General features: G+C 39.9%; 1 protein-coding gene across 1 annotated transcript in view; it reads left to right on the forward strand.

Moving 5' to 3' along the window:
* The window catches only part of LOC114249139 (uncharacterized), an 80513-nt gene that overhangs the window by 44710 nt on the left and 8436 nt on the right, over positions 1 to 27367 (forward strand). Inside the window, exons 2-9 of the mRNA XM_089738735.1 lie at positions 9969 to 10103; positions 12701 to 12823; positions 13263 to 13284; positions 14236 to 14297; positions 14768 to 14996; positions 16931 to 17145; positions 18549 to 18782; positions 19210 to 19302. Coding sequence (XP_089594861.1) covers positions 9969 to 10103; positions 12701 to 12823; positions 13263 to 13284; positions 14236 to 14297; positions 14768 to 14996; positions 16931 to 17145; positions 18549 to 18782; positions 19210 to 19302 — 1113 coding nt within the window. The remainder of the gene's footprint in view (positions 1 to 9968; positions 10104 to 12700; positions 12824 to 13262; positions 13285 to 14235; positions 14298 to 14767; positions 14997 to 16930; positions 17146 to 18548; positions 18783 to 19209; positions 19303 to 27367) is intronic.

Here is a 27367-nt window from a genome sequence, read left to right on the forward strand (position 1 = left end):
ATTTTGCAGACATCCACCATGCAAAGGTTTTATGATTTTTTCCCCGTTACGGCTGAAGACGCCATAGGAAATCCGTCATTTCCAATATTCGAATCACGAACTGGCACAGCAAAGATATAATAAAATTGTCACTTTGTGAGAACTAGTGGTCCCGCAGAATTCGAAATTCTACTATAATTAATTGAAATTATAAGTTTGAACATTATTATGGTTCTATTGTTAAATACTATTTATTATACTTCTAATCACAAAAGTCGCCTAGACTACACTATAGACAAATAATATTAATCTATTCTCAATTCGCTTCGCTTCGGAAACATTAAAACATACATGAAACCAAAAAAATTAAATAAAAAAAATTAAAAAAAAGTAGCCTATGTTCATCAGGGACAATGTCGGCTTCTAATGGAAAAAGAATTTTTCAAATCGGTCCAATAGTTTCGGAGCCTATTCGAAACAAACAAACAAACAAATCTTTCCTCTTTATAAATTTGTATAGAAGTATAGATATAGATATAGATAAACAAAAGAGTATGCGTGTGTGAATCAAATATATGGTAGTATGTGTAATGTTTTCTTTATTGATTTAATGTATCTTTTATGCATTATTTTTAAAAAATATTAGCATTGTGCACTACTTCTCTATATTCTTTATAAGTGTGAGAAATTTCATACTTCTCCGTCCGCGCAATTTTCGTAAAAAGGGGTACAAAGTTTTTGCTTCACGTATTAATATATAGATAGATGAGTGGTCGTATTAATTTTGTCGTCTATTGCCAAATTGTGACTTTACATGTACCTAAATGAGAAAACAATGATGCTTCGTTTCAAATTCAATCAAATCGGTCTATTGTGGTCTTAAATGATATGTACTTTATTGTTATTTGGCATGTGTCGCAAAGCAAGAAGATGGGAGGATGAACTGAAAATCACCTCTGAACCCCTTTAGATATGAGTAGCAGCAGACAAAGAGCAGTGCAAAGAGTTGAAGGAGGGCTTTCCCGGCAGGCCTACTGAGACGAGAGACATCTTGTAGTTTAAGTGTAGATTTTACTTTTGTGGCGGGTAGCCATCATACAACGCAAGATAATTGACAGATGCCTGAATCTCGCTTACGACATTTTCAAGATAAAGCGCATATATACAAGTTCCGAACAACAACATTCGGACCGTCGGTCTACCGAGCAATATCGTCCGCTCGGTGGAAGATCTTCCTTTCGTCGTTTATTTATTCCTTTATTTTTATAGTTTTATAGTGCTTTCAAGTCTTTAAATTGTCAGCCAAAAATGTTGTTGAAAAGAATGCCAATATTATTGCTATTGTTATTTTGTTATTATTACATATTATCTAGCACGCGTAGATTATCTAGTCTTCGGTTTTTTATTTAAGAGACAAAACAAGTAACACTCAAATGTAAATTAAACATTTATATGGAATAAATACCCAACACGGTTTTTTTTTTTTTTATTGCTTAGATGGGTGGCCGAGCTCACAGCCCACCGGGTGTTAAGTGGTTACTGGTTATTTCGCTACCTCTTCACAGATATTTCGATAAGATTAATTTCATTATATCCAGCCATTCATTTATCCTCTTCATTTCTTAGTAGCAAAAAATATCTGAAAATTTATTTTGGCTTTCAATGAAAATACGGAGCGCATTATTCGCGGCGTATTCAAAACTGAAGTGAAACCCGATCATACTCCGGTACGATCGCCACTAATTATATGAAAATGTTCTTGATTATTCAAACATACAATTGATTGTTACACAAAGTTTTTGAAAAAACACACAATCATTATGAAGATTGAGGGATATGAATTGGCGAAAATACAATAATAATTGTTTGTTACACAAATTTTGTGAAAAAACACACAAGCATTTCGAACATTGAGGGATATAAATTGGCGAAATCCGGTCGAATCCTTCTCTAGAGGTGTTCCTTTTCACAAGTCGGAATTGATATACATAGACATATTTATCTTTTTATCGTAAACCTTTAATGATTTTAGAGGAGAAACAAAACCAATATCCTAGATAGTGATGTTAAACCGCAAAATAGCTTTGATAAACTTTATTATTTTTATATAATAATAAAGGCAGATACATCTACGTCTGCTACATATTATTTTGTGTCTAAAATAACAAATCCTAACATCGTCAAGAGAAAAATTTCAATTCAAGTCTTCCTTCGACGATTCTAACATTTTTCTTCTAATAGTAAATCGAGACCATACTCAGTTCGCTCGATCAATCACGATTTGCTTAGTTAAACGTAGAACCTCAGAAATACTATATTTCACATTCAACGACCATTTTAAGTCGACCTCGTTCTTGGGAAGCTATTTGAAAATCATTTCGTATTATTTGTAGGGCTGTAGCCCTTGTAACAATAGTTTCTTTTGCGTCACATTCATGTTCTTTCGTATCCTCCCGATCCACTCTCAGTGCTTTAGAAATTCCGAGCACAGGCTACCGTTCTCTTTTTTCTCTCTCTCTCTCGATTTTCTCAGAGGTTCACGATTTTTTTATTGCCCTTGTAGCCAGACGAACATATGGCCCACCTGATGGGAAGTGGCTACCGTCGCCCATGGACTTCAGCAATGCCAGGTGCAGAGCCAAACCGCTGCCTACCGTTAAGCACTCTCCACAAGCCTCGTTTGAAGAAGGATATGTCATAGCGCTTGGGAAACACAAAGCAGTACAACAAGTAGACAAAAAAATGACGAACCTTAAAATTTACGAAATATGATACTAAACGGATTTGTGAGATATACTGGCTTACCATACTGGCTTAGGACTCGCTGGTGTTCGGCGGTTATCGGGGCCTATTGACACCGAATAATAATTTGAGAAAAAAACAAGTTAAATTAGTATTTAAACAGGACAACGTCTGTCCGGTCCGCTAATATTATATACCTAATAGACAAAAAATTGGCTACTGAATTTGAAATAACACAGTACAGATTAAATTTAAGTCTTAATTATATCCAAAAATATTACCAAACAAAATTAACACGTTGAATTTCAACTAAGTTTATTCAGAAAATCTCGTTAATACTAGAGCTCAATCATATTTGGACAACCTATAAAGTACGTAAGTATGAAATTTCAAACGTCCCCCCGCCTATTTAACTCATGAATATTCTTATGGGGCTTATCAAAAGCCTGCTTTATGGTAATTAGGTGCTAAACGCAGCTGACGTATGTAAAAACATGGAATTATAAACTTCTGGTATGGAAAATTCAAATTAATATTTCGCTTGCAAAAAACGAGTGATATAGCTTCTTAATTTCAAAGAAGTAGAGTTGATTTTTGTGCGGCTGGAATCATAAAGCCTCAAAGCTTATTTCTGAGTTTGTTCAGTGTGTATTTAAAATGAAAAAAACCTAAGAAATTAAGGTTTTTAAGCCACATCAACATAGTAAAGTATTTTTCTTAATTAGTATAGAAACGCACTGTAAATTTAAAATGAATATAGTTTTACAACACGCTATAACACATAGCAAGTGGAATTAAGAGTTAAAAATTAAATGTTTGTTCTCCATATTGGTTTTTTTTTTTTTGGTCGGTAGGAAATCGTCGGACTTCCGCCCTCCACTGGGGATGGAGGGCGGGGCATGTCGAACTGACTAAAACCTCCTGTCGCTCAACAACCCACGTCCAAACCTCGCAAGAGACAGAACTCATGAAAAGGCAAAGGGGGGAAAGTGAAGCGTTTAGTGCCTAGCATATCTCTCCCATCACTATCCCCCTCGGGGCGCCGGACCGGCGGTCGTCAGCGCCACCACTACCAGCCCTATCGGTCGGCAAGCTATCTGAAGCCCGCCTAGATCGCGCCGGTTACAATGGTCTATCCTACGGAATACCCCGCTAGGTCAGAACCAGCGTGGGTTGAGGATAGCCGGCCTTCCATCACCCGAATACCCATGCATAAGACGCGTGCAGAGCAGCTTGCGCGTTGTCTTTTTAGGCCCCCCTCGCCGGTCCCCAGACCGACGTGTGAGGGGGACCCGAAACACTTAGAGGGCACTTAGAGGGCTTGGGCGAGAATCGCCTCCCTGGCCCCTCTCCATATTGGTGAACAAACATTTTAACTCTAGTTTAGTCTAGAATCCTAGTGAACATATTAGGGCAAACTTACAAAATTATTATGTTGTGATCGATTCTTGATTCGTATTCAAATTTTTAACTTAATCGGACATCTTGATGCTGAATAAAATTTATTCAAATACTCCTTCACAAAGAAGTGAAAAAGTGAATAGTTGCGTGTACGATGATATATGTAAGAGGGGAGTGAGTGAAGAAATGATATACCCCTCTGGGTATGGAAGGAGAAAACATGTTGCGCCGACCCCAGGTGACTGGGAAAAGGGCAGGAGAATAACGACTCCTTCACAAAATATATGTAAATAGATAAGGCTTTTCTAAAAATACTAATTTAAAAATATCGAGTATGTTACTCGATAGGTACTAATACGCGCTACACCTTTTGTAGACATGGTTTCAATTTCTCAGAGGCATCGGGTAAGTTTTAAATTTAATTTCATTATGTTTATTTGACATATCCACATTAAGGTATATGAAGATTGTTTTAAATCTTCCTAATCGTCTGTCTGTATCAGCTAATATATAAAAGCGTAAATAGGTGTAATGATTTAATGGCCGAAACGTAATTCTCAAAAAAAACAAAACTTGTAATCTTACGCCGCCATTCTCAAGGCTTAAACATTCAATTGCAGTGAAACAACAAATGCATTTATAAGCCACCAATACGTATTATCGAAATTAGGGGGACGAATAGATGGAGATAAATCGAATAAGGTATTAAAGGTACAAAAAGGATATTAATGATTCATACCGATGACAAGAGAGTCAAGCCGAGTAGCTAGATAATGCCGAAATCTCATATGCGTCTGACAAGTCGGACAAACTTTTATCATGTAAAATGTTCGTGTTTGAATAAAATGAATATGACTAGGCCCGGTAGTCGAAATTCGACTATGGTTCATCTAAATTATAAGTTTGAACATTATTAAGGGTCGATTGTCAAAGACTATATTAACAAATTTCGCCAAGGCTACTACACTATAGATAAATAATATTGAAGACAAACAATATCAATCTATTCTGAATTTGACCTGACCTGACTTTAACTATAAACAAAAGGGTGTATATACGTGTTTGTGTGTGTCAAAAGCGTGTGTCAAGTTTTTTTTTAATTGATTTAATGTATTTTTAGGTATATCATAATAAAAAAAATAATTCACATTCTGCAATCCTTCGCTATATTTATAAGGGTGGGAAATTTTATACTCACGTATTGATATATAGATAAACAAACCGGTTGATAAGTATATAACTATAAATCTTAAGCTAAATTTATACATTGTTTAATAAAAAAAACATCAGTAAATTATAGTTCTATGAAACTGGATTAACATTTGCAATAATTTAAATTTAAAAATCGTCGTGGCTTAACGGATAAGACGTCCGGTGCATTCGGGTTGAAGCGATGCACCGGTGTTCAAATCCCGCAGGCGGGTACCAATTTTTCTAATGAAATATGTACTCAACAAATGTTCACGATTGATTTCCACGGTGAAGGAATAGCATCGTGTAATAAAAATGAAACCCGCAAAATTATAATTTGCGTAATTACTGGTGGTAGGACCTCTTGTGAGTCCGCACGGGTAGGTACCATCACCCTGCCTATTTCTGCCGTGAAGCAGAAATGCGTTTCGGTTTGAAGGGTGGGGCAGCCGTTGTAACTATACTTGAGACCTTCGAACTGATATCTCAAGGTGGGTGGCGCATTTACGTTGTAGATGTCTATGGGCTCCAGTAACCACTTAACACCAGGTGGGCTGTGAGCTCGTCCACTCATTTAAGCAATAAAAAATAAATAAAAAAAATGGCCATGAAAAATATTTGAATCTAATCCAAAGGTAATAAATAAGTCTTCGATATTTCAAAACTTATAACATCACTAAAACGTGACTAGACTTTTTAACAAGCACTCTTTATTGCTTGTCTTTTTACTCTATAATTCACCAAGTGAAAAGTTTTCAAACAATTTTCGCCCTTTCCAATGGGAAATGAAAAAATAATATAAATTACTCAGTAGCAACTCCCGATAGACTCAAAGAGCGACGTTCGTAATTTCCTAAGAGATTAATTAATGGATCGAGATAAGAATTTTATTTAAAATCCATAGAACAAGTTTGATACTGCGGCTTCAAAGAGTAATTCTTTAAAATGATTAATAGTATTTGGAAATGAAGAATGTACTCAAAGATCTTTACTGATTTATTATAGATTTTTACTGGTGATAAGACTTCTTGTGTGTTCACGCGGGTAGGTACCACCACCCCGCCTATTTGTGCCATAAAGCAGTAATGCGTTTCGGTTTGAAGGGTGGGGCAGTCGTTGTAACTATACTTGAGACCTTAGAACTTATATCTCACGGTGGGCGGCGCATTTACGTGGTAGATGTCTATGAGCTCCAGTAAGAACTTAACGCCAGGTGGGCTGTGAGCTCGTCCACCCATCTAAGTAATAAAAAAAAAGATCGTGTCGCAAGAATTAAAATAAAGATTAATTCTAATGGAATATATTTTTAAATGTCTACATATTAATACAATCATAAAGATACATTGTGTTTGCTTATTTCTGATTTTGAGTATTTAGACAACAATCTCTAGAACGATTTTACCAATTAAATAACTCGTGAACATGCCCATTGTTCTTTAAATTAAAAAATTCCCCTTAACAAATGAACTTCAAAAAAATCCTTCATATTGACATGGAAATAGCTAAAATTTTAATTATAATTCCGATAGATGTATAATTGGGAACTATCTTGTTTTATTGCATCTATCGTTTTAACACTTCCTGCCCGTGTAAATAGCAAACAGCAGGATAGTGGATAAATCGAATCTGATTCCTCAAACTTTCCGCTTTTGTCGCATTTTCGATTGTCAATAGTTTGAGATTCATTAAAATTCATTCATTCATCTAAAATTGGTCATTGTTTGATATTGGGTAGTTTCGTACCACCAATGAGGGGTTATTGAATTTTATGAATCAAATCATGTTTTATGTAGTTTTATCGCGATAGATACGCTTATTGCGGTGCGCGATTTTATTTTAATTTCATGCAGTACGTTGGCAAAACTTGTATAGTTTTACCCGGCGCATGTAAAATAGAAAAAGAAAATGATTTCCTAACATTACTATTACTACTATTAACGTTAATTATCTAACGTAAATTAAATTATTAAGTAGAAAACGGCTTGGTTGTGCCCTTGAAATTGCTGATGTCCATAAACGACGATGAGCCAACATCAAGGTCCCAGGCTCGCCTACAAAGGCATTACAAATTCTGGAAAAAAACTTATTTTCATCGTAAATTGTAGAACCACTAAAACACGTTTGTTTTATTGTTAAATCTAGAGGTCCCGCCGTAGTCGAAATTCGACTATAATTAATTGGAATTGTAAGTTTGTACACTATTACGATTGTATTTTATACTTCTATAATCACAAATTTCGACAAGACTATACTATAAAAAAATATTAACAAAGACAAACAATATTTAATCTCAATTTGACAACAGACGTCAAGAACAAAAGTTTGACAATAAATAGTATGCACGCGTGTGTGCGTCAAGTACATGGTATGTAGTGTGTGTAATGTTTGCTTTATTGATTTAATGTATCTTTTATGCATTATTTAAAAAAAATATTAGCATTGTGCACTTCTTCTCTATATTTATACTTATACTTATACTTATATAATAATATTATAAAGAGGAAAGATATTATAAAGAGGAAAGATTTGTTTGTTTGTTTGTTTCGAATAGGCTCCGAAACTACTGGACCGATTTGAAAAATTATTTTTCCATTAGAAGCCGACATTGTCCCTGATGAACATAGGCTACTTTTTTTTCATTTTATTTTATTTTATTTTTTTGGTTTCATGTGTGTTTTAATGTTTCCGAAGCGAAGCGAGGGCGGGTCGCTAGTTCTCTATAAGTGTGGAAAATTTCATACTCCTCCGTTCTCGCGTTTTTCGTAAAAAGGGATACAAAGTTTTTGCTTCACGTATTAATATATAGATAATACGGTTGCGTGTATAGTTTCATTTAACTCTGGCATTAAGTAAACAGACCGCTGATTCTATTCGTGCCAAGTGTCAAATCAAACTCGAGAATGTTTATCTTTCGTTTCCAGGAGTGAGAAAGGGTGTTTTATTCTTCTAGTGATGTACGGAAATTGTTTTGTTCATCTAGTATATATAAAAATGAATTGCCGTTCGTTAGTCTCGCTAAAACTCGAGAAGGGCTGGACCGATTTGGCTAATTTTGGTCTTGAATTATTTGTGGAAGTCCAGGGAAGGTTTAAGAGGTAGATAAATATAAATGTTAGGAATTAAATAAAAATAACAATTTTGTTTTTCCTTTGATGTGTCCCCCGTCGGACGAATTCCTTTTGTTTGTTTTAAGTCTATTTTATACAATAGCTTAGGTCTTTTATTTATCGATTGAGGCACTACGAAGTCTGCCGGGTCAGCTAATTGCTACATAATTTTCTTTTACCGCTCATTATAGTAATCGGCAAACTTCTTGAGCAAATGACCTTGACTGCGCAGAACCGAATTTTAGATCACTTTGGTGGTGAGGGTGAGGCGCGACGGCAGGGGAAATCGTATCGAGCGCGTTATTGGTAGATCAGTCGAACCTTGCGTCCCGCACCGCGCCCTCTTTCCGCTTGCTCCCAAAAGTACGCTTGCGTACAGTGGAAAGTCTATCGTTATTAATCGTTAAGTTATTTGTTATAATTGCTTGTGAACTTTGTTGCCATTGCTATTTGTTGAGTGTTTGTTGATTTTTTATAAAACATACACTATGCCGTGACAAACTGGTGTAGTACTTAAAAGAAAGGGTAGAAAATTTGTGTACGACGTATATTGCTTCTTTATAAAACAGGGGAAGAATGATATGGAAAAATTAAAACAGACTTCGGAAGCAACAAAAACATCAGTGAGTACTGTTAGGTGCATTATTAACGAAGCTAAAGGCTCTGGCTTGCTCGCCGTGTTTCGGACTCCGGGTAAGAAAAGATCAGGGAAGAAGAAAGTTACCGGAATAGATAGTTTCGTTCAATCTGTAATAAAAAGATGTAATCATAATAACTACATAACAAGCAGCGAAACTCCGTACCGTAGAAAGGCTTCGAAAAATTTAAAGAAGATATAAATTTTAATGGCTCGGAATGAAGCTTACGACGAATTATGAAAGAGCTAGGCTTCAGATGGAAAAAAAGAACAGAAAATAATCGGAAGCTGGTAAATGAAAAGAGTAACATTCGATTACTACGAATCGAATATCTTCAAAAAATAATTAATTATAGACAAAAAAGAAGACCGAATCGACCGAGTTGTAAACTACGCCGATGAGCCCTATGTCGACTCATCACGACGATAGGGACTCGGGTGATGAAAACAGTGATGATGATGATGGTCAAGATTATGATAACGAAAAAAAAAATTACAAATACCAGCTTCGCTTCAACTGAACCAAGACCTGGCAACAGCTCTAGTTTTGACTTAATAGAAGGAATATCTATTTTACCCCAAGATTAAATTATTACAATTATTAACCTATATGTTTTGTTGATGTTCTAATAAATATATAAATAAATACATATGTTGATTTTAATAATTTAATAGCATTATGACGCAGAGTAAGTAATGTTTTTGCACGTGAGTGTACCATGCGCAAACTTACCCCCACTACGTCAACAAATGCTCAAGAAGTTTGCCGGTTATTATACATAGCTCATTCAGTTTATCGGTTTATTATTGAATAGATATTTTAGATTTCGATTTCTGAGGGGTCGTTCAACCTGATTTGTTTGGATGGTATATTGACTATGCCATGATTATGCCGAATATTACCCCGTAAGCAAAATCAAGATATGACGCAAATCGAGACGCAGCAATATTTTACCAACAAAGCGGGCATCTCGAACAAAGTAGCTGGAGGTGCAAGTGGCGTAATGAACGAGGTTTCATTAATTCTCGTGGACAAAAAGCGTTTTGTGAGTTGTGTTGTGACCCACACTGACACCGATCAACTGAGTCCTTGCTACGATAGATGAATATTTCAATAGCAAAGCTTCAAATAGCTAAACTATCATGTTTTATTTTTATTGCTTAGATGGGTGGACGAGCTCACAGCCCAACTGGTGTTAAGTGCTTACCGGAGCCCACAGACATCTACAACGTAAATGCCGCCACCCACTTTGAGATATGAGTTCTAAGATATAGTTACAACAGCTGCCCCACCCTTCAAACTGAAACGCATTACTGCTTCACGGCAGAAATAGGCAGAGCGGTGGTACCTACCCGTGCAGACTAATAAGAGGTCCTTTTGTGGCGATTTTGACCACCAAACTTTTTGCTTCATCGCTACGTCTTGTTGGGGACCATCCTCGACCTCTTGTGTTCTTCATGGTCGTACCAGCTTTCCCAGATTCTCATCTCGTCAACGCAGTAGCTTTCCGAACTATGTCAAAATGCCCTGACAACAAATCTATTAGATATACATATATATGAACTAAAATAATTCAAATCAAATTACAGTTAAAAAAGAACGGAAAGTCCTTTTGCATGTTAACTTTTCAAATTTGTCACCTCATTATGAAGTGATGATAAAGTTTTTATTGAATAAGATTCTTCAAAACGAATTTGTGTTAAGGTCTCGACCGGGTCTCATGGGATGACAAAAGAACGAAAAGGACTGCTTTTGTAATCAATCTTAATAATGAAATATATTATTATTCTACTTTTGATAAAATTTGAGATTTTCATATTGTAATCTGTTCCAACAATCTGTCACAGTTTTGTTCAATTAATTCCATCACATGAGCTACCCACAGACACAGCCCAATGAGTTTCTCGCCGGATCTTCTCAGTGGGTCGCGTATCCGATCCGGTGGTAGATTCTGCGAAGCACTGCTCTTGCTAGAGCCAGTGTTAGCAACACTCCGGTTTGAGCCCCGTGAGCTCACTTATACATTAGGGTGAAGCTGAAATAGCGTCTCAAGGCTATCAGCATAGGTAGGAAAAAAAGAAAAAAAAATCATATGAGGACTTGCGCATTCCTTTATGAACTAATTCTAATATTAAGAATATAACAAACTAGTATGAAGTAGTGAACTGTCAATAAAATTGTGTCTTAAGAATACTATTGCATACGAATTGCTATAAATGAAGAAAGAAATGTGGTATTAGACTTTGAAACAGCGAATTAGTTTAGTAAATATAATTAAAGCAATTGAATTGTTCAGTTACAGTCAAGTAATTAGTTTAGTGAGGGTAATTTCATATTTTGTAATGTATTAAAGATTGACTTCTTGGCGGGAACGCGAGGAGTGAAGTTGTGTGATTTGTTTTATTTTGTTTATTTCGTGTTTCTTCAGGTTAAAATGTGTAATAACGGTGGTTTATTAACTGTTTAATATCTGTTAAAGTGCACAAATGTGGGAAAATGAAACAAAGCCGCTGGACATAACTTCTCGGGATCCTCCAAAAAGTCCACTGAAAAAATCTTAGTAAATGACCACCATTTCGCTGAGATTAATTTCATCCCATTTCATTTCATTTCATCTCAGTTGATTAATGTTTCAAATTAATTATATCCATTTCATTTCACTCCATAATATCATTTTTCATAAAAATTAGAATATTAATTAAGATAAGACATGACTTAAAGGTCTCAGTTACCAGGTCATAAAATCCATTAAAAAAAATAGTATTAAAGATTAGATTCCAAATAATTTGTTTTTGAAAAATACCCACAGAGTTTCATACTTACATAATGAATTAGCTACAAACTAAAAACGCATCGCTATTACGTATACATATTTCAATGACTTACATTACCAAGAAGACATGATTGTAATGCAGCATTTTTATGCTGCTGTAACGATTTTTAGCGTTTATTTCTAACTCGAAGCCTGAAAAGGAAACGTAATTTTGCTATTACCTTAATATTTTGACTCTTAAGTCTAGTAATCTAAATTCGAAATTCGATTCACAATACGATTTTCGTGTCAGATATAGAAGTCGTTTCCAGCGGAGAAAATTTCCGTGTAATGTTTCAATTCCTATCGTATTTTCCTCGTGACTGTACATCAGGTACGAGGATAATCTGAGCATCTACTTTGCATATTTGACGCTGATCCTTTTTACGCATGACCTGCCACTATAAATTCTATCAAAGAAATCAATTTATACGAAGGGATCTTACTTCAATTTATTTTACAACTGGCTTTCTTGAACACGGCGATTTTTTATGGTCCTTAGAGCTAATGTCGGTAATAGAAGGGCAGTTAACAATGTAATTGATTACTTTTTTTACTCGCGTTTATGGGAAAACGGCTCATGGTCTGCTTGGTTTTATATGACTAACGGATCTCATAAACATTATGAAGTGAATACCATCGCCTAACGTGGGACGCCAGATCAACGTCCTAATTGTAAGTTGATGGAATCCCCACGGTTAGGTTGGAGCGCGTGTTCAATTTTTTTTGGAACCGGTGGTAAACACTCCAAAGTTCCATGTTTGAAAAACGGCCACAGGCCAAGAAATCTAAGTGGCTATTCGTGTACATGAGTAATGCCATTATTGTAGGAATTATCGAGTTCCGGGTTCGGGAAAATCGGGTTCAGTGGCGAGCTTTGGGGGAGGGCTATGTCCGTCAATGGACTGTCGCAGGCTGATGATGATGATGATGATATTGACTTCCTGTTTATCGTAAATAGCTCTTAATCCTCGATCGATATTTCCTCGCCCGTCCTGGTCAAACTGGAAAAGCCACCAGGTCGGAGACCAGCAATGCCTTCATTCCAAAAAATATTACTATCGAATTATCATATCTATATCATTTATCATAAAATGTTCGATTTCGTGTTTAAAAATAGACTGCGTCTTAAATATTATCAAATTACGTTCACATTTAAGATGCATTCAAATTCAAACGACCATCAAAAAACTTTAGTGTAGGTAGTATCGTGTATTTTCCGAAATTTCATTCAGTATTCTATATACGCAGGTATACGTAGAATGTTCGTGTAAGTAATTTCACGGTACGACATCACTTTTCGATTGCAAAACTAATCATTGAACTACGTTCCGTTGTAATGCAATGTGGCGGTATTTAGTAATAATATTTTTCGTAATTTTTAATGTACAGAGTAAGTACTGTATTCTGACAAGTAGTATTAAATAATAGAGTAAACAGACAGATGCGTGATTTTTTATATCATTACTAGCTGACCCGGTAGACTTCGTAGTGCCTCAATCGATAAATAAAAGACCTAAACTTTTGTATAAAATAAACTTAAAAAAAAACAAAAGGAATCCTTCCGACGAGGGACGACACATCAAACAAAAACAAAATTGTTATTTTTATTTGATTCCGAACATTTTCATATTTATTTATCTTTTAAACCTTCTCTGGACTTCCACAAATAATTCAAGACCAAAATTAGCCAAATCGGTCCAGCCGTTTTCGAGTTTTAGCGAGACTAACGAACAGCAACTTATTTTTAATAGATTGTATTTTCCGTTGTGTTTATCAATAAAAATGTTTTTTTTTTAATTAAACAGGAAAATTTAACCAATAAAATTGTATTTAAAAAAAAAATTAAGTTTACCAGTTTATACGAAAAAAAAAAAAAAAAAAAAAGATCGCGAATCGTTTGTGTATTTATTTCAGCAAATACATCTATATATTAATACGTGAAGCAAAAACTTTGTATCCCTTTTTACGAAAATTGCGCCGACGGAGGAGTATGAAATTTTCCACACTTATAGAGAATATAGAGAAGAAGTGCACAATGCTAATAGTTTTTTAAATAATGCATAAAATATACATTAAATCAAAAAAGAAAAAATTTACACACACTACATACCATGTATTTGACGCACACACGCATGCATACTATTTATTGTCAAACTTTTGTTCTTGACGTCTGCGGTTAAATTGAGAATAAATTAAATATTGTTTGTCTTTATAGATATTTTTTTATAGTGTAGCCTTGGCGAAATTTGTGATTATATTATGTGTACAAACTTACAATTCCAATTAATTATAGTCGAATTTCGACTACTGCGGGACCTCTAGTTATTTTAAATACAACAACAGTTTTTGTTTTTATTTCCAGGAACAACGTGTCAGCGAAAAATTTTAAATGGCCTTAGAGTTGATGTTGATGTCAGATATATGGTGAGAAATTGATTAGTTAGATATCGATGTTTCCAAATGACATGCCATGTGCTAATTCAAACCAGATTATAGCAACATATTTTTTTTTTTCTATACAGTAAGCTCTAGGTCTGCGGAGGGACTTCGGTTCCCTCTGTATATTGTACCGCATGTTCCATGGGGAGTGCTCTGAGGAATTGTTCGAGATGATACCAACGTCTCGTTTTTACCATCGCACCGCCCGCCACCGAAGTAGAGCTCATCCATACTACTTGGAGCCACTGCAGTCATCCACAGTGCGTTTCCAGAGGTCTTTTTTGCCACGTACCATCCGGCTACTAGATGGACCGACGACCTAGTAAAAAGCGCTGGGTCTCGTTGCATGCAGGTGGCAATGGACCGGTCGCACTGGAAATCTATTGCAGAGGCCTATGTTCAGCAGTGGACGGCGATAGGCTGAAATTATGATAATGATGATGACTTATTTTCAGGTGTATCTCGTGAAAGCTGAGAAATCAATAATGAACTACACGGCGTGGTTGTGTGGAGGGTGCATAGTCCATCCGAAGTTCATTCTGACGGCGGCGTCGTGCCTCACAGACGTAAGCTATGTATACGCCATAGCCGGATACAGGAAATACGTAAAAACCGAAGATCTCGATAACGATGAATGCACTAAACGATTTAGGAAAAGGGTTTTATCTTACTGCATTCAAAAAGGTGATTATCGTTTTGTACCATTAATTTCCCCTCCGTCGGGATTTAAATATATGTACATAATTATTTATAAAACACGAAACACACGTGGGAAAGATTTTTTATTTGTTTATTTAAATATTTGTAGTAATATCATACTATAAATACATAAATATATGATGCATGGATATTTTTAATAATAAAATATGAGAATATTCCAGATTAGCGGATTTCTTCTAAACTATCTGCTATTGTATTTATCTCAATATATTATGTTTTATTAGGTACATTAAAATATATATTATTTATACATATTTACTCTTAATAGTCGTACACTTATGATATATGAAAGTTGTAATCAAATTTACTCTCTCGGTGGAAAACAAGTCATGATTGAATTACACACATTATCAAACTCACATTTAAGTTTAGTCTTTCTTTGCATACAACAAAGAGTAAAAGTATTTATGCCCCAGTTATAATGGAATATACACTAATTTTATTAATGTGGTCATAGAGTTAATATATACTTGCCGAACACAATGAATATGAATAAAGGGATTTACAACTATAAGGTGTCGTACTGGTTTCAAAATATAATAGGACATCTAATTTAACAGTCAATAATTTATTATCTCCAAATTATTTTTTATACGTACAATAATTTTGAGGTCGTCGTGGCCTAAAGGATAAGTCGTCCGGTGCATTCGTATCTAGCGATGCACCGGTGTTCGAATCTCGCTGGCGGGTAGGTACCAATTTTTCTAATGAAATACTTGCTTCATAAATGTTCAGGATTGACTTCCACGGTAAAGGAATAACATCGTGTAATAAAAATGAAACCCGCAAAATTATAATTTGCGTAATTACTGGTAGTAGGACCTCTTGTGAGTCCGCACGGGTACGTACCACCGCCCTGGCTATTTCTGCCGTGAAGCAGTAATGCGTTTCGGTTTGAAGGGTGGGGCAGCCGCTGTAACTATACTCAAATCAAATCAAAAAAAGTTTTTTTTTATTCAACATAATAGGCTTAAACTGGCATTTATTACAAATTGTCGGAAACGGAAATGTTTCGCATGTGACATCAGATTATAAAAAAAAGAGCTCGAACGAATCCGATCACAAATAGATAGATCACAGGGTACTGATGAGATCGGTGATTTCATGAAATTCCCAGTGACTTGCCGGAATCAGGGATAATGTGGATAAGACGCCCGTCTTATCCACATTATCCCGATAAACTCTTTAGAAAATGTAGTGTAATATCACTTTACGAATCAGATTTGAATATTTTAAAACGATTATTTTAATTACACCAAACAGGGGGACAAATTCACATGGCCTGCCTAATTATAAAAGTTTGACAATGATAATTTAAACTAATTTTACGGGTGAATCACGCGTTTGTAGTATTGTTGCATTATATCCAACGTGGCTCAAACGCGCGCTTTTATCGTTCTTGAATTATATTTGCAATATGTCGAATGCTTAGCAGTTTTCATGATGATACGGGCGACTAACATTTTAAAAATTGTCTCTCGACAATTTAAAAAAAAAAGACAATACAGTACTCGTAATTCCGGAAATTTAAACCTAAAAGTAGTTTGATAGCACATCAAGTGAAAACCGAAGAAAGTATCAGGTTACCAAAGCTCATAGATATACGTGAGTGCCTCCTTGAGACATGAAATATCCATGAGTCAAACTCAACTACACTGTATAACAGCTGCCCCGCCCTTCAAACCGAAACGCATAGGGCTTCCCAGCAGATATGTTATGTTTCTGTCATCTTATTATGACAATACCCATCCGTGCTAGCTCACAATATGTCCATCCAGTTTTCATATCAGTAGATATTCCGTTTAAGTTCACTCAGTAAGACAATTAAACCAAACAAGCGCCTTAGACAAAGTAGAGTCTGATAAAAAAAAAAAAATTAACATGCCCTCAATTTCCAGATTATATGATAAAAATGCCTGAATTGCATTGGTGGAATTGGAAAGACTTAGCTCTAGCGAGAGTCGAGACCCCCTATAACTTCCACGATGACTCGTATCTCAAGTACTGCTCGTATAAGCCAAACTTGATAAAGATTAATTATAATCCAGAATTCTTGACGCCGGGAACTGATGTTGTGGCTCTGGGTTGGGGTACCACTAAATATTATAGACCGGTAAATATTTATAGCTAATTTATAGCTAATAATAGCTAATTCTATAAAATAAAACAAGACTGGGATCGGCGACAACACTTTGTGCTTGGTTCAAATTCCAAAGACACAGCCCACTGAGTTTCTCGCCGGATCTTCTCAGTGAGATTCCGACCCGATGGTAGATTCTCTGAAGCACTGTTCATGCTAGGGCCAGTGTCAGGAAATCATCTCAAGTTGAACACGTGAATACGGAATAGCCTTTTAGGCTACCAGTAAATGAGTAGGGAATTAAATAAATTGATTCAAAGTCACTGAGTTAGGAAATCCTAGGTATGTCCTGAATCAATTTAATTAAGCTAAGTTCAGAGTTGATTCGGTTGTAATGACAACTCTTTGGAATCTAATGAATATTGCAGACAGGCGCGGGAAATTTGAAAATGGATCTCCACAAAGCATAATTTTAGAGTCCGAACTAAACCTACTCCTTGACCTTTTGCTAGTTTGGTCGTCAATATCTTTTATTTCTATTTATTTCACTACTAAGAATTCAGAATCCACTTGCCGCTTGAACACGCCATCCAAGAATCCTACCACTGGAGAGGAATTTTCAATGGATTACGATTTTGTATTTTCTGGTACAAACTATATTTTCTTACTTTACCGTAACTATCTGCGGCAGTAATAGTTGTTTTGCGATATAAGAATGATTTTCCATCGTCTGGTTTTTTAAGTGCCATTAACTCAATGGTTTCATTAAAGACCAATTCGTTCTCTAAATCTGGGATAATAATAACGACACAATATCGCAAAATTCAAATTACAAATTTAATCTAGTTACATAACTTTACTGTCATTAAATCAGATAGTATAACTTCAGCCTATTGAAATGGAAATTGGGTTGAAATATTCAGAAGTCCTATTTCCTCTATTAATTTCTTGTCAAATTTCTATTAACCTTCCAATTACTTTTCCCTGTTTGAATACAATCGTAAAGCACTTAAGCTGAACAATGATATAACTAACGTTATAAAGTAAAAGAGATTTCAATACGAAATAGTATTTACAGGAGGTGTGGTAAGTGTGGAATAAAAGGGAAGGTGGTGGAATAAATTGCATGTGCTAGCGTTATCTTAGACGCTATTGTCCACCACAAACATTGATTGGGCAGGAAATTGGATGCTCAGTCATAAAAGTTGCGGTGTAACCGCTTAGTGGCTTCAACTTCCTTCCAAAAACTAACAACTAGGTGACTCAAAGCTTGAGCATAAAAATTCTGAGAATCACATTAGTATCATATCTGTATTTGTTATACAAAATCATAACGGTTGGATTCAGAAATAACAAAATTAAAAAAATTTGAGAATACTTGTCAAGGTCCAAATATCTTTGGCCTGAAGAAAATATTGTTTTTATTGTTTATGTAGGAAGGCGATTATACCGATTACAATGAAGAATACCTGAGGTACACATCTACTGTTCTCATTGATGCTAGCATTTGTCGTGTCAATTATGAAGATCTGCCATACAGAATGGCGGATTATACAAGAACCATGTGGCTGTGCACGGAGAAAGCGGGTAACCTAGACGTCGAAGGAAAAATCATTAGAGCTTCGACGCCCGTAGAGAGCTGTAGAAGAACTTATGGAAATAATACAGCGGTATTTGTACATTATTTAATTAAAAAATCCGACAGTTTTACATTCGGACTGTGATATGTTTAGAACTAAGCAGTAATGCGTTTCGGTTTGAAATGCGAGACAATAGTGGTTTTATATCATTGCGATTTACGCCTCATGTCCCATAAGATATTGATGTTTATCGGCTCCAATCCCTACCTAACACTGTAGGGTCTTAAGCTATATGACAAATTCTAAGCCTGCGTGAGAAGCCATATTATGGGCCTCCTCAAACACAGTTCTGCTTATTTTTCCCGTGAAGCAATCAAAGTAAAAATGTAAAGGATTCCAACTTATTTTTTAAAATAGATACGGCCACTACGAGTCTTAGTGAACCCTTCAATAGGTAAGCGTTATGGACATTTATTTAACTATTTAGCAATAATTTATCTTGGATTTTTCATTTTAGTGCGATCATATAGAAAAAAGTGGCTTGCGACGTTCGTTTCATATCGGAAACAAAACCTATTATGAGTTCACGAGAAGAAACGGCATATGTCAGGTAAATTTATAGCACGTTTTTTGAAACGTATCTGTACATAACGATATCTATACTAACATATAAATCTACAGTGGTTTTTACGGATGTTCCGTTATAACTACTGAACCGTGCATCCGATTGACTTGAAACTTGGTATCTATGTTGAAAATACATGTAATTAATGGATAGGCTAATATTTGTATGAGTGTTGGACTCCTAATAATAATGACAATAAATAATAATGTTAATTTTAAATGTGCAGCAAAGCGGGCGAGTACAGCTAGTATATTAATTATAAAACACAATATATTTATAATATATAAAATATTTACAATATATTTGACAAATATCTGAATCACGTGAGCTAAATTCAAGATCTGTTTCCGTATATACAAGATCCGAACAATAGCACTTGGTTCATCGGTTTACCGAGCAATTTCAACCGTTAGTTGGAAGATCTACCCTTTCTCGATAGTCCAAACAATAATATCCGAAAACTGAGTACTTCCATCATTCATAGTTTTTAAATTCGCCAATAGGCAATGAACTTAGCCCATACAGCCTTATAGTAAACCTAAATGCTGCCAAACGAAAGAGTTGTCTGTGACTTATACAACAAAAAAAAAATTGCTAATGGTTATAATTCACAGACTTTTTTTAGTTTATTTTTGTTCAATTTAATATTTATAAATTGTAATAATAATTATATGGTTTTAACCATGAATTATTTAATATTTTTAGACATTAATGATTCCATTAGTAAAAATCTCAATGGCCCACCATTACTTATCATTCCGATAGAGGCACCCGTCACGTGCGGACGTGCTCATCGACCACTCGATCGCCCGGTCTTTGTTCGCCTGGCTTTTGTTAGCCCGGCCATTGTTCGCGCGGCCTGTGTTTGTGGTACATCTGCCGACTAAGTGCTCTTCCTGGAAGTTTTTATTTGTTTTGTTTCCTTTTGTTGTTTCTGTGTTCGTGGTACATCTGCCGACAAACTGTTTTCCTGGAAGTGTTTAATTGTTCTGTTTCTTTTTGTTATTTCCGTTTTGTTGTGTTTTTTCTTTGTCCTGCAGTAATCGTGCCGCATCGCCACCTGTGTTCAATAGAACCGCTCAGGTCCGAGAAGTTGGGGCCTCGCCGCAAGGCGAGTGTTTTCAAGACCCGGGGCCGCCCCACCTGGGCACTCAGCGATCATGGACGCTGTATTCGCGGAATTCCTCCGACTTCGCCACCCACAGCTCGCCTCAGAGTTTCTGGCCTTCAAGGCCGATCACACCGTGAGCCCTCTCGTGGACTCCGCCGAGCTCGCTGCTCCTGCGTCGCCTGTACCTGCGTGCAAAGCTTCTGCATCGAGCACCGCAGCCTCCGTCGTGCCTGCCGTTCCCGCGTCGCCTATACTGGCGAGTAAAACTGCTGCGTCGTCCGCCGTGGCCACCGTTCCAGCAGCGCGATCATCCGCAGCCTCCGTCGTGCCCTCCAAAACACCTGCTCGTAGGTCACCTGCGCCCGCCTCCTCGTCCTCCGACTCTGACTCGGAGATGGAGGTCGACCTCGCTCCCGTCTCATCGACGGATGGATTCACCCTGGTACAAAAGGGTAAGAAGCGTGCCGCGGAGTCTCGAGCTCCCGCGGCCGCTAAAATTAGCAAAGCCGCGAACGCGTCGCGCCCCCGCCCTCAGACTCCCGTTGCGCCTCCAGCCCGTGCCACTCCGTCGCCGCGTCCGGTGGCACAAAATAAAACCCCGACCCCTCCCCCGGTAATCCTCCAAGAGAAGGCAGCTTGGGATCGAGTTTCCCTGGCCCTTAAGGCCAAAAATATCAACTTCACGAATGCCCGTAACCTCGCGAACGGCATTCAAATTAAGGTTCGAACACCCGACGACCATAGGGCCCTCTCTTCTTACCTCCGTAAGGAGCGTATAAGTTTCCACACGTATACGCTCCAGGAGGAGCGCGAACTCCGTGCCGTCATACGTGGCATCCCTAAAGAGTTGGATGCCGAGCTAGTCAAGGCCGACCTTCTCGAACAAGGCCTACCGGTTAACTCCGTACACCGCATGCACACAGGTCGCGGAAGGGAGCCATATAACATGGTTCTCGTCGCCCTCCAGCCTACCCCCGAGGGTAAGCAAATATTCAACATCCGAACGGTCTGTAGCCTTTCCGGAATCGCCGTCGAAACCCCACACAAGAAAGGCACACCTAGCCAGTGCCATAACTGCCAATTATACGGGCATTCTTCCCGTAACTGTCACGCGCGCCCCCGATGCGTCAAGTGTTTAGGAGATCACGCCACGGCCCTCTGCACTCGCGATCAAAAAACCGCGACGGAACCGCCTAGCTGCGTCCTGTGTCGTACACAGGGTCACCCCGCAAATTACCGCGGATGCCCCCGAGCCCCGAAAATAAATCGCCGCGTCGCCCGCCAAAACCGCCTCCGAGCTTCCGGCCCAGACATCAAAGCCTCGGCACCCTCTGTGTCGCAGGCTAAGCCAGCGTTCGTTCCGGCGCCGGTGCCCAGTGTCTCGGCTTGGGCGAAACCGCTGCCGTACACGAACACGGTTACCACTCCCTCCTCCGCGATTCGTCCCGCCCCCGCAACTCGTCCCTCTCCCGCGACTTGCCCTCCGACCGCGTCCGACAATCTCGCTTTAGCGATCGACTTCTTTCAGTCGATCAACTTTGAGCGCGTTAACGCTTTGGGCGACGCCATTCGCGCTGCCTCCACTGCACAACACTTTATCGCCGTTGTGCAAGAATACGCCGACGTAAACGCGTCATTAAATACGTACGTCCTCCCCTCACTCCGCCGGTAATCAATGGCGTATATAAGTAGAATAAAGCCCCTATCCGTAACGATAGGATTTTTTAACGCTTACGGTCTCGCAAATCAACGTGATCAGGTTTCTGACTTTTTGCGTGACCATCAAATTGATATCTTTTTAGTGCAGGAGACCCTACTTAAGCCCGCGCGGCGTGACACTAAAATCGCGAACTACAACATGGTCAGGAACGACAGGCTCTCTGCCCGTGGTGGTGGTACCGTCATTTACTATAGAAGAGCCCTGCATTGCGTCCCGCTCGATCCTCCCGCGCTCGCTAATATCGAAGCATCAGTGTGCCGAATCTCACTGACGGGACACGCGCCGATCGTTATCGCGTCCGTTTATCTTCCACCGGATAAGATCGTTCTAAGCAGTGATATCGAGGCGCTGCTCGGTATGTGGAGCTCTGTCATTCTGGCGGGCGACCTAAATTGTAAACACATCAGGTGGAACTCACACACCACAACCCCGAATGGCAGGCGGCTTGACGCGTTAGTCGATGATCTCGCCTTCGATATCGTCGCTCCGTTAACCCCGACTCACTACCCGCTAAATATCGCACATCGCCCGGATATACTCGACATAGCGTTATTAAAAAACGTAACTCTGCGCTTACACTCGATCGAAGTAGTTTCAGAGTTAGATTCAGACCACCGTCCCGTCGTTATGAAGCTCGGTCGCGCTCCCGATTCCGTTCCCGTCACGAGGACTGTGGTGGACTGGCACACGCTGGGCATCAGCCTGGCTGAATCTGATCCACCATCGCTCCCGTTTAACCCGGACTCTACCCCGTCTCCTCAGGATACCGCTGAAGCCATAGACATCTTAACATCACACATCACCTCGACATTAGATAGGTCATCGAAACAAGTTGTAGCGGAGGACTTCCTTCACCGCTTCAAATTGTCCGACGATATTAGGGAACTCCTTAGAGCTAAGAACGCCTCGATACGGGCCTACGACAGGTATCCTACCGCGGATAATCGTACTCGAATGCGTGCCCTACAACGCGACGTAAAGTCTCGCATCGCCGAAGTCCGAGATGCCAGATGGTCTGATTTCTTAGAAGGACTCGCGCCCTCCCAAAGGTCTTACTACCGCTTAGCTCGTACTCTCAAATCGGATACGGTAGTAACTATGCCCCCTCTCGTAGGCCCCTCAGGCCGACTCGCGGCCTTTGATGATGACGAAAAAGCAGAGCTGCTGGCCGATACATTGCAAACCCAGTGCACGCCCAGCACTCAATCCGTGGACCCTGTTCATGTAGAATTAGTAGACAGTGAGGTAGAACGCAGAGCCTCCTTGCCACCCTCGGATGCGTTACCACCCGTCACCCCGATGGAAGTTAAAGACTTGATCAAAGACCTACGTCCTCGCAAGGCTCCCGGTTCCGACGGTATATCTAACCGCGTTATTAAACTTCTACCCGTCCAACTCATCGTGATGTTGGCATCTATTTTCAATGCCGCTATGGCGAACTGTATCTTTCCCGCGGTGTGGAAAGAAGCGGACGTTATCGGCATACATAAACCCGGTAAACCAAAAAATCATCCGACGAGCTACCGCCCGATTAGCCTCCTCATGTCTCTAGGCAAGCTGTATGAGCGTCTGCTCTACAAGCGCCTCAGAGATTTCGTCTCATCCAAGGGCATTCTCATCGATGAACAATTCGGATTCCGTACAAATCACTCATGCGTTCAACAGGTGCACCGCCTCACGGAGCACATTCTTGTGGGGCTTAATCGACCAAAACCGTTATACACGGGAGCTCTCTTCTTCGACGTCGCAAAAGCGTTCGACAAAGTCTGGCACAATGGTTTGATTTTCAAACTATTCAACATGGGCGTGCCGGATAGTCTCGTGCTCATCATACGAGACTTCTTGTCGAACCGCTCTTTTCGATATCGAGTCGAGGGAACCCGCTCCTCCCCACGACCTCTCACAGCTGGAGTCCCGCAAGGCTCTGTCCTCTCACCCCTCCTATTTAGCTTATTCGTCAACGATATTCCCCGGTCGCCGCCGACCCATTTAGCTTTATTCGCCGACGACACGACTATTTACTATTCTAGTAGAAATAAGTCCCTAATCACGAAGAAGCTTCAGAGCGCAGCCCTAGCCCTAGGACAGTGGTTCCGAAAATGGCGCATAGACATCAACCCAGCGAAAAGTACTGCGGTGCTATTTCAGAGGGGAAGCTCCACACGGATTTCCTCCCGGATTAGGAGGAGGAATCTCACACCCCCGATTACTCTCTTTAGACAACCCATACCCTGGGCCAGGAAGGTCAAGTACCTGGGCGTTACCCTGGATGCATCGATGACATTCCGCCCGCATATAAAATCAGTCCGTGACCGTGCCGCGTTTATTCTCGGTAGACTCTAACCCATGATCTGTAAGCGGAGTAAAATGTCCCTTCGGAACAAGGTGACACTTTACAAAACTTGCATAAGGCCCGTCATGACTTACGCGAGTGTGGTGTTCGCTCACGCGGCCCGCACACACATAGACACCCTCCAATCCCTACAATCCCGCTTTTGCAGGTTAGCTGTCGGGGCTCCGTGGTTCGTGAGGAACGTTGACCTACACGACGACCTGGGCCTCGAATCAATTCGGAAATACATGAAGTCAGCGTCGGAACGATACTTCGATAAGGCTATGCGTCATGATAATCGCCTTATCGTTGCCGCCGCTGACTACTCCCCGAATCCTGATCATGCAGGAGCCAGTCACCGTCGACGCCCTAGACACGTCCTTACGGATCCATCAGATCCAATAACCTTTGCATTAGATGCCTTCAGCTCTAATACTAGGGGCAGGCTTAGGGACCCCGGTAACCGTACTCGTCGAACTCGACAAAGAGGTCGACGTGCAACCTAACCCATGCATCAGCCCGCTGAGTTTCTCGCCGGATCTTCTCAGCGGGTCGCGATTCCGATCCGGTAGTAGATTCATTCGCGAAGCAGCTACTCTTGAGCTGTTAGGTCTCCTTCGGAGGCGCTCGGGTAGCTGTTAGCAAATCCCACCTCTCCTGGCTGAGCCTTTGCTCGCCCACGTGTCCTGGTGAAACTGGAAAGGCCTTCGGGCCACCAGTAAACTTTCAATCATAAACAAAAAAAAAAAAAAAAACATTACTTATTCTTATTATCTATGGTCAGAGAGTTTTGGCAGCAACCCGAGTGAAGCGTCACTTGGAGTTTTATTTTAATGTTTTTTTAATAGTTTATTGTGATGTATAATATATAAGCTGGGTGTTGTTTTATGTATTAAACGTGAATAATCGTTGTTCACGATTATTGAGGAATTGGAATCAAACTGTGGCTAAAATAGCAGTGACTGTTTTTTTTTCAAGATAAAAGGTCTGCGGAAACTCACATTCAGTCAATGTGCTATTCGTCGAGTTGACGTCAAAACTCCCAAAAAGCAATAAAAAAAAATACCCCGGCTTTTTATTAACATGAAAATAATATAACTTTTTTTTTTTTTTATGATTGTAAGTTTACTGGTGGCCCGAAGGCCTTTCCAGTTTCACCAGGACAGGTGGGCGAGCAAAGGCTCAGCCAAGAGGGGTGGGATTTGCTAACAACTGCCCGAGCGCCTCCGAAGGAGACCTAACAACTCAAGAGCAATTGTTTCGCGAATGAATCTACTACCGGATCGGAATCGCGACCCGCTGAGAAGATCCGGCGAGAAACTCAGCGGGCTGATGCATGGGTTAGGTTGCACGTCGACCTCTTTGTCGAGTTCGACGAGTACGGTTACCGGGGTCCCTAAGCCTGCCCCTAGTATTAGAGCTGAAGGCATCTAATGCAAAGGTTATTGGATCTGATGGATCCGTAAGGACGTGTCTAGGGCGTCGACGGTGACTGGCTCCTGCATGATCAGGATTCGGGGAGTAGTCAGCGGCGGCAACGATAAGGCGATTATCATGACGCATAGCCTTATCGAAGTATCGTTCCGACGCTGACTTCATGTATTTCCGAATTGATTCGAGGCCCAGGTCGTCGTGTAGGTCAACGTTCCTCACGAACCACGGAGCCCCGACAGCTAACCTGCAAAAGCGGGATTGTAGGGATTGGAGGGTGTCTATGTGTGTGCGGGCCGCGTGAGCGAACACCACACTCGCGTAAGTCATGACGGGCCTTATGCAAGTTTTGTAAAGTGTCACCTTGTTCCGAAGGGACATTTTACTCCGCTTACAGATCATGGGGTAGAGTCTACCGAGAATAAACGCGGCACGGTCACGGACTGATTTTATATGCGGGCGGAATGTCATCGATGCATCCAGGGTAACGCCCAGGTACTTGACCTTCCTGGCCCAGGGTATGGGTTGTCTAAAGAGAGTAATCGGGGGTGTGAGATTCCTCCTCCTAATCCGGGAGGAAATCCGTGTGGAGCTTCCCCTCTGAAATAGCACCGCAGTACTTTTCGCTGGGTTGATGTCTATGCGCCATTTTCGGAACCACTGTCCTAGGGCTAGGGCTGCGCTCTGAAGCTTCTTCGCGATTAGGGACTTATTTCTACTAGAATAGTAAACAGTCGTGTCGTCGGCGAATAAAGCTAAATGGGTCGGCGGCGACCGGGGAATATCGTTGACGAATAAGCTAAATAGGAGGGGTGAGAGGACAGAGCCTTGCGGGACTCCAGCTGTGAGAGGTCGTGGGGAGGAGCGGGTTCCCTCGACTCGATATCGAAAAGAGCGGTTCGACAAGAAGTCCCGTATGATGAGCACGAGACTATCCGGCACGCCCATGTTGAATAGTTTGAAAATCAAACCATTGTGCCAGACTTTGTCGAACGCTTTTGCGACGTCGAAGAAGAGAGCTCCCGTGTATAACGGTTTTGGTCGATTAAGCCCCACAAGAATGTGCTCCGTGAGGCGGTGCACCTGTTGAACGCATGAGTGATTTGTACGGAATCCGAATTGTTCATCGATGAGAATGCCCTTGGATGAGACGAAGTCTCTGAGGCGTTTGTAGAGCAGACGCTCATACAGTTTGCCTAGAGACATGAGGAGGCTAATCGGGCGGTAGCTCGTCGGATGATTTTTTGGTTTACCGGGTTTATGTATGCCGATAACGTCCGCTTCTTTCCACACCGCGGGAAAGATACAGTTCGCCATAGCGGCATTGAAAATAGATGCCAACATCACGATGAGTTGGACGGGTAGAAGTTTAATAACGCGGTTAGATATACCGTCGGAACCGGGAGCCTTGCGAGGACGTAGGTCTTTGATCAAGTCTTTAACTTCTATCGGGGTG

This window comes from Bombyx mandarina, chromosome 26 (assembly GCF_030267445.1).
Source record: "Bombyx mandarina strain Sakado chromosome 26, ASM3026744v2".
Lineage (NCBI taxonomy): Eukaryota > Metazoa > Arthropoda > Insecta > Lepidoptera > Bombycidae > Bombyx > Bombyx mandarina.